Source organism: Macaca mulatta, chromosome 19, assembly GCF_049350105.2.
Source record: "Macaca mulatta isolate MMU2019108-1 chromosome 19, T2T-MMU8v2.0, whole genome shotgun sequence".
In the NCBI taxonomy this organism is placed as follows: Eukaryota; Metazoa; Chordata; class Mammalia; order Primates; family Cercopithecidae; genus Macaca; species Macaca mulatta.
Window position 1 is genome coordinate 1479956 of NC_133424.1, and position 8080 is coordinate 1488035.

The window sequence follows — 8080 nt, forward strand, 5'->3', positions numbered from 1 at the left end:
GTGTGGGGGACACGGTAAGCCCCAGACCTCAGTTTCACCTTGGAAGTGAGCCCCGTGGTAGAAAATGGAGGTAAGTTTGGATGCAGTAGCTCACACCTGTGCTCCCAGCACTTTCGGAGGCCGAGGCGGGTGGATTGCTTGAGGTCAGGAGTTCCAAACCAGCCTGGGCAACATAGTGAGACTCCACCTCTGCAAAAAAAAAGTACAAAAATTAGCCAGGCATGGTGGCGGGCGCCTGTGGTCCCAGCTACTTGGGAGGCTGAGGCGGGAGGATTGCTGGAAACTGGGAATCGGAGGCTGCAGCAAGCTGAGATCCTGCCACTGCACTCCACCCTGGGCAACATAATGAGATCCCAGCTCTACAAAATAGACAAAAATTAGCCGGGTGTGATGGTGGACGCCTGTGGTCCCAGCTACTCGGGAGGCTGAGGCAGGAGGATCACTTGAACCCAGGAGATTGAGGCTGCAGTGAGCCAAGATCGTGCCACTGCCCTCCAGCCTGAGTGACAGCGAGAATTTGACTCTAAAAAAAACAAAAAAAAGGAGATGAAAATTTACATAAAATTAGCCACTTTGAACGGTACAGTTAAGTGGTTTTCGGTGCATTCACTGAGTTGTGCAACCATCACCGCCGTCCAGTCCCAGAACATTCCATCACCCCAAAGAAGGAAGCCCCGTCTCCGTCAGCCATCACTCCCCTCCCCTCCCGCAGCCCCGGCAACCACAGATCCACTTCCCGCCTCTGCAGATTTGCTTGTTCTGGACATTTCGTCTTTATTTTTATATAGTTTTTTATTTGTTTTTTTTATTTTAATTTAATTTAATTTTATTTTTTTTGAGACGGCGTCTTGCTCTGTCACCCAGGCTGGAGTGCAGTGGCACGATCTCAGCTCACTGCAAGCTCCACCTCCCGGTTCACGCCATTCTCCTGCCTCAGCCTCCCGAGTAGCTGGGACTACAGGTGCCTGCCACCTCGCCCGGCTAGTTTTTTGTATTTTTAGTAGAGACGGGGTTTCACCGTGTTAGCCAGGATGGTCTCGATCTCCTGACCTCGTGATCCGCCCGCCTCAGCCTCCCAAAGTGCTGGGATTACAGGCATGAGCCACCACACCCAGCCTATTTTTTATTTTTTTTGAGACGGAGTCTCTCTCTGTCACCCAGGCTGGAGTGCAGTGGTGCAGTCTTGGCTCACTGCAAGCTCCGCCTCCTGAGTTCAAGCAATTATCCTGTCTCAGCCTCCTGAGTAGGTGGGACTATAGGCACCCACCACCACACCCAGCTGATTTCTTTCTTTTTTCTTTTTTTTTTTTTTGAGAGGGAGTTTTGCTCTTGTCGCCCAGGCTGGAGTGCAATGGTGCGATCTCAGCTCTCTGCAACCTCCGCCTCCCAGGTTCAAGTGATTCTCCTGCCTCAGCCTCCTAAGTAGGTGGGATTACAAGCACGTGCCACCACGCCTGGCTAATATTGTATTTTTAGTAGAGACGGGTTTCTCCATGTTGGTCAGGCTGGTCTTGAACGCCCAACCTCAGGTGATCTGCCTGCCTCGGCCTCCCAAAGTGCTGGGATTACAGGCGTGAGCCACCGCGCCAATCCCACACCCGGCTAAGTTTTGTTTTGTTTTGTTTGTAGAGACAAAGTTTCACCATGTTGGCTGGGCTCTATTTGTTTTTTTTTGAGACAGGGTCTGACTGTGTTGTCCAGGCTTGTCTCAATCTCCTAAGCTCAAGCGATCCTCCTGCCTTGGCCTCCAATATGTTAGGATTTCAGGCATAAACCACTGTGCCCAGCCTGGTCGGGATTTCTTTTGCGGGTGATGAAAATATCCTAAAACTGACTGTGGTGATAACGGCACAGATCCATGAAGATGCTCAAAATCCCCGAATGGCACACTTTAAATGGGTGAATTTTGTCGTAGGTGAATGATATCTTTTTTTTTTTGAGATGAAGTTTCATTCTGTCACCCAGGCTGGAGTGCAAAGGCGAGATCTCAGCTCATTGCAACCTCCACCTCCCAGGTTCAAACAATTCTCCTGCCTCAGCCTCCCAAGTAGCTGGGATTACAGGCATGCACCACCACACCTGGCTAATTTTTAAATTTTTAGTAGAGACGGGCTTTCACCATGTTGGCCAGGCTGGTCTCAAACTCCCAACCTCAGGTGATCTGCCTGCCTTGGCCTCCCAAAGTGCTGGGATTACAGGCAGGAGCCATCGTGCCTGGTTTGACAATTACATCTCAATAAAGCTGTTGAAAAGGTTAAAAAAAAATCACCCAGCCAGGCACAGTGGCTCACACCTGTAATCCCAGCATTTTGGGAGGCTGAGGCAGGTGGATCACCTGAGATCGGGAGTTTGAGACCAGCCTGACCAACATGGAGAAAGCCATGTTTCAATATAGTGAAACCCCATCTCTACTAAAAATACAATAAATTAGCCAGGTGTGGTGGCGGGTGCCTGTAATCTTGGCTACTCGGGAGGCTGAGACAGGAGAATCACTTGAACCTGGGGGGCAGAGGTTGCAGTGAGCTGAGATCACGCCATTGCACTCAGCCTGGGCGACAAGAGGGGAACTCCGTCTCAAAATAATAATAATAATGATAATCACCCATGCAGACATGCAGGACTCAACGCAGGCCTGCCAGCTCCACTGCCCTGAGCTGCCCTGGTGCCAGGCCCAGTGGGCAGTGGTGGAGCCCCAGTGGCTTGGGATGGGGAGACCGGGACTCTGAGCTGGCAGCGTGGCTGGTGTCTGCTGGGTGCCACTGCATTCCCGCCGTGTGCTGGGCCCCGGGATCCACTGGTTCCTGTCATCATCATCTGCCCCTGAGGGTGCGGCCATCTTCTAGAAGGGGAAACTGAGGGTCAGCGTGGGACGTCAGGGGAGCCCAGGCTGGCCCGGGGAGCAGTTGGCAGTGAAGGCCTTGGGCAACTTCCCGTGTTCCCACTGAGTGGGGCTGTCCCTGGGCCTGGGCGGGGACGCCGCCAACTGCCGAGGCCCGCGTATAAGGGTGGCCGCCGCCTTAGCCACAGAGCTGCTCCGCCATGACCCGGCTGACGGTCCTGGCCCTGCTGGCTGGTCTTCTGGTGTCCTCGAGGGCCGGTGAGTGCCTGTGTGTGCCAGGTGGTCCCCAGTCTGTGCTGGGGGCCCGGCTGCCGGGGCAGAGCTCAGACTCAAGGCACAGAGAAGGCAAGCGGCTTGGCCTGGGTCACACAGCCATCCCGGCCGGGACAGTCCCGGAGGGTGTGTGGGACTCAGGGCCCACCTGTCCTTTTAGGGAGTGGGACGATGGGGGAGGGTGGGTCCTCCTGTAGCCCCACTGTGTGGATGGAGCTGGGGCTGGAGCTTCACACGCCCTCCCGGCCACTGAGTGGGTTCTCGGGGATCTCAGAGCTGCCTCCCCCGACCCAGGCTCCAGCCCCCTCGCGGACATCGTGGGTGGCCGGAAGGCGAGACCCCGCCAGTTCCCGTTCCTGGCCTCCATCCAGAATCAAGGAAGGCACTTCTGCGGGGGTGCCCTGATCCATCCCCGCTTCGTGATGAGCGCGGCCAGCTGCTTCCGAAACCAGTGAGGCGGGCCTGGGGAGGGGGTCTGGGGGGCACTGGGGCTCAGAGAAGGGGCTTGGGGGGCTTAGGGGATTCAGTGGGGGTGCTTGGTAGGTGAGGAGGGGAGGGGGTTGTAAAAGGAGGGGCTCAGGAAAAGGAGGGGGCTTGGAGGGAGAAATGGGGAATGAGTTGAGGAGGGACTCAAGGATATTGGGGGACTCAGATGGAGGAAGCCCAGAGAAGGGAAGGGGTTCAGATGGAGGAGGTTCAGAGAAGGGAAGGGGGTCAGATGGAGGAAGCCCAGAGAAGGGAAGGGACTCAGATGGAGGAGGTTCAGAGAAGGGAAGGGGCTCAGATGGAGGAGGCCTAGAGAAGGGAAGGGACTCAGATGGAGGAGGGCCAGAGAAGGGAAGAGGGTCAGATGGAGGAGGGCCAGAGAAGGGAAGAGGGTCAGATGGAGGAGGGCCAGAGAAGGGAAGGGGGTCAGATGGAGGAGGCTCAGAGAAGGGAAGGGACTCGGATGGAGGAGGGCCAGAGAAGGGAAGGGGCTCAGATGGAGGAGGCCCAGAGAAGGGAAGGGTGTCTAATGGAGGAGGCTCAGAGAAGGGAAGGGTGTCAGATGGAGGAGGCTCAGAGAAGGGAAGGGGGTCAGATGGAGGAGGCTCAGAGAAGGGGAAGAGCTCAGATGGAGGAGGCCCAGAGAAGGGAAGGGGGTCAGATGGAGGAGGTTCAGAGAAGGGAAGGGACTCAGATGGAGGAGGGCCAGAGAAGGGAAGGGACTCAGATGGAGGAGGCCCACAGAAGGGAAGAGGGTCAGATGGAGGAGGTCGAGAGAAGAGAAGGGACTCAGATGGAGGAGGGAGGAGGCTCAGAGAAGGGAAGGGACTCAGATGGAGGAGGCCCAGAGAAGGAAAGGGGGTCAGATGGAGGAGGACCAGAGAAGGGAAGGGGGTCAGATGGAGGAGGTTCAGAGAAGGGAAGAGGGTCAGATGGAGGAGGCTCAGAGAAGGGAAGAGACTCGGATGGAGGAGGCCCAGAGAAGGGAAGGGGGTCAGATGGAGGAGGCCCAGAGAAGGGAAAGGGGTCAGATGGAGGAGGCCCAGAAAAGGGAAGGGGCTCAGGATGGGGAGGGGGCCCTGGAGGGTCTCGGCTCCGCTTCTGTAAAAGGAGGGGAGTTTTCAGGGTGAAGGAATTCAGTCTGCAGGCTGGATCCCCCCTAATTTGTAAGCCGGCTTGCCCCGTGCCCAGGCCCCAGCCTGGTGTCCTCCCTCTGCCCTTTCCTCCACTGCTCTCAGGAACCCCGGGACTGTCACCGTGGTGCTGGGCGCCTATGACCTGAGGCGGCGGGAGAGGCGGTCCCGCCAGATGTTTTCCATCAGCAGCATGAGTGAGAACCGCTATGACCCCCAGCAGAACCTGAACGACCTGGTGCTGCTTCAGGTGAGAGGCTGGTGTGGGGCTCACGCCTGTGGCCCCAGCACCTCAGGAGGCCGACATTAGCCAGGGAAACACGTTCAAACTCGGTCTCTACGAAAAAACAAGGGCACGGTGGCTCACGACTGTAATCCCAGCATTTTGGGAGGCTGAGGCAGGTGGATCATGAGGTCAGGAGTTCGAGACCAGCCTGGCCAACATGGTGAAACCCCGTCTCTACTAAAAATACAAAAATTAGCCGGGCGTGGTGGCGGGCGCCTGTAGTCCCAGCTACTCAGGAGGCTGACGCAGGAGAATTACTGGAACCCAGGAGGTTGAGGCTGCAGTGAGCTGAGATTGCGCCATTGCACTCCCGCCTGGGCGACAGAGCCAGGCCCTGTCTCAAAAAAAACTTACAAAAAAAAAAAAAAAAGAAAGAAAAAAAAAGAAAAACAGCAAAACACACAGATGTACCACAGTGCACGTACGGAGCCTCCTGTTGGTGGAAACTGACGCCGTTTTCAGATGCTTTCGTTGTAACAGAACCAAGTGAATGTTTTTCATTTTTTATTTTTTCTTTGAGGAAATGATAAAATGATCTCAAAAATAATATAAAAAAATTTTAAAAGTAGAGAGGGGGGTTTCACCTTGTTGGCCAGGTTGGTCTCAAACTCCTGGCCTTAAGGGATCCTCCCACCTTGGTCTCCCAACGTGCTAATACAGGCACGAGCCACCGCGCCCGGCACCTGCCGGGAATTAAATGCAAACCACTTACAGACTACAATTCATGTCCCTGACACTCCTGCTGCCAGGGGGCCCATGAGGCTCCAGTTCCCAGGGCCACCCTTCCCTGACTCCGTTTCCTTCCCCAGCTGGACCGCGAGGCCAACATCACCAGCAGCGTGGCAATACTGGCACTGCCCCTGCAGAACGCCACGGTGGAAGCCGGCACCAGATGCCAGGTGGCCGGCTGGGGGACCCGGCGTAGTGGGGGGCATCTCTCTCGTTTTCCCAGGTTCGTCAACGTGACCGTGACGCCCGAGGACCAGTGTCGTCCCAATAACGTGTGCACCGGTGTGCTCGCCCGCCGGGCCGGCATCTGCAATGTAAGTGCTCCCCGTGGCGGGAGGAGGGGTCTGGAGAGGTAATGAGCTCTCCATGGCAGGAGAAAGCAAGTTCAGGCTGAGGACGGCACAGGAGGGGGCCTCAGGATGGAGCATTTTAACAGTATGAGAAAAAGTATCTCTTTTTTTTTTTTTTTGAGACGGAGTCTCGCTCTGTCGCCCAGGCTGGAGTGCAGTGGCCGGATCTCAGCTCACTGCAAGCTCCGCCTCCCGGGTTTACGCCATTCTCCTGCCTCAGCCTCCCGAGTAGCTGGGACTACAGGCGCCCGCCACCTCGCCCGGCTAGTTTTTTTGTATTTTTTAGTAGAGACGGGGTTTCACTGTGTTAGCCAGGATGGTCTCGATCTCCTGACCTCGTGATCCACCCGTCTCGGCCTCCCAAAGTGCTGGGATTACAGGCTTGAGCCACCGCGCCCGGCCCCTCTTTTTTTTTTTTTTTTTTTTTGAGATGGAGTCTCCTTGCTGTTGTCACCCAGGCTGGAGTGCAGTAGGGTGATCTCGGCTCACTGCAACCTCCGCCTCCCAGGTCCAAGCGATTCTCCTGCCTCAGCCTGCTGAGTAGCTGGGATTACAGGCGCCCGCCACCACGCCCGGCTAATTTTGTATTTTTAGTAGAGACGGGGTTTCTCCATGTTGGTCAGGCTGGTCTCGAACTCCTGACCGCATGATCTGCCCACCTCGGCCTCCCAAAGTGTTGGGATTACAGGCGTGAGCCACCGCACCTGGCTGAGAAACAGTATCTATCAAACGTTAACGTCTGTGCTGGGGGTTGGGGACCCAGCAGGCACGGTAGAGCCGGACATTGAGGGACTCAGGTGTGTGACTGCCAGGGGAGGGGCACCTGGCCCAGCCTGGAGGTGCCAGGAAACTTCAGAAAGCAGCTGGTCCCAAATTCCACTAGGAGTTAACCAGGGCAGAGAGAGAACAGCTGTGCAAAGGTCCTGGGGTTGGATCAGGACTTGTAGGTTCCAGGAGCGGCAAAAGGGCTCTGCAGTTCTGGGGTGGCGCGGGAGCCGGGCCCAGGGACGCCCTGACACAGCTGCCACCTGCCCAGGGAGACGGGGGCACCCCCCTCATCTGCGACGGCCTGGGGCACGGCGTGGCCTCCTTCTCCATGGGGCCCTGTGGCCGAGGCCCCGACTTCTTCACCCGAGTGTCGGTTTTCCGAGACTGGATCGATGGTGTTCTCAACGGGGGACCAGTGCCAGCCTAGGGGGGCCTGTGACCTCCCAAAGAGCTCAGCCCTGCCCTCCGCGCCTCCCGCGCTCCGAACCCACCTCCCACGGCCCCGCCCCTGCCCCGCTCCGGCCGGCGTGGCCCTGGCTGTAATAAAGAAGCCAATCTCGCCTCTGCTTCTGGTTTCTGTTCATCAGGGAGGGCTGTGGGGAGGTGTGAGCGGCACCTTCACGGACCTCAGGGGCACCCACGCCAGGCACGCTGCCTGTGCAGACGTTCAGGGATCCCCTGGAAGCAGGGGCTGGTGTTATCTCCACCGGACAGCGGGGTGTTGGGGGAGGCCCAGGTTCCGAGAGGTTGGGTGGCTGCCCTGAGGTCACACAGCTTTGAACCCGAATCTGTGAGACTGTAGTCCCTCTTCCCACATCTCATCCTGCTGGAGAACATATCACACAGCTCCGTGGGCAACGCCAGAACACGCAGGAGAGGCGGGCGCGGTGGCTCACGCCTGTTATCCCGGCACTTTGGGAGGCTGGGGCAGGCGGATCACCTGAGGTCAGGAGTTCAAGACCAGCCTGCCAACCTGGTGAAACCCCATCTCTACAAAAATACAAAAATTAGCCAGGCATGATGGCAGGCCCCTGTAGTCCCAGCTACTCAGGAGGCTGAGGCAGGAGAATCACTTGAACCCAGAAGGCGGAGCTTGCAGGGAACCGAGATGGCGCCATTGCACTCCAGCCTGGGCACAGAGTGAGACTCTGTCTCAAAAAAAAAGAAAAAGAAAACCCACAGGAGAGAACGGGAAACATTTGCCTCTTGGATCCAA

The 8080-nt window shown here is 56.9% G+C and overlaps 1 protein-coding gene across 2 annotated transcripts; it reads left to right on the forward strand.

Annotated features, from left to right (window-relative positions):
- The first annotated feature begins 2937 nt into the window (after nt 1–2937).
- On the forward strand, nt 2938–7422 carry AZU1 (azurocidin 1). 2 transcript variants are annotated; one of them, XM_077978883.1, is made up of 5 exons: nt 2938–3184; nt 3407–3563; nt 4837–4981; nt 5827–6060; nt 7133–7422. In XM_077978883.1, the coding sequence occupies exons 1-5, from the start codon at nt 3040–3042 to the stop codon at nt 7289–7291; spliced, it is 840 nt and encodes a 279-aa protein (XP_077835009.1). In that variant the 5' UTR covers nt 2938–3039; the 3' UTR covers nt 7292–7422. The 2 variants fall into 2 exon arrangements, with proteins under 2 accessions (XP_077835009.1, XP_014977793.2); XM_015122307.3 differs by having other exon boundaries at nt 2951–3097.
- Nucleotides 7423–8080: the final 658 nt, after the last annotated feature.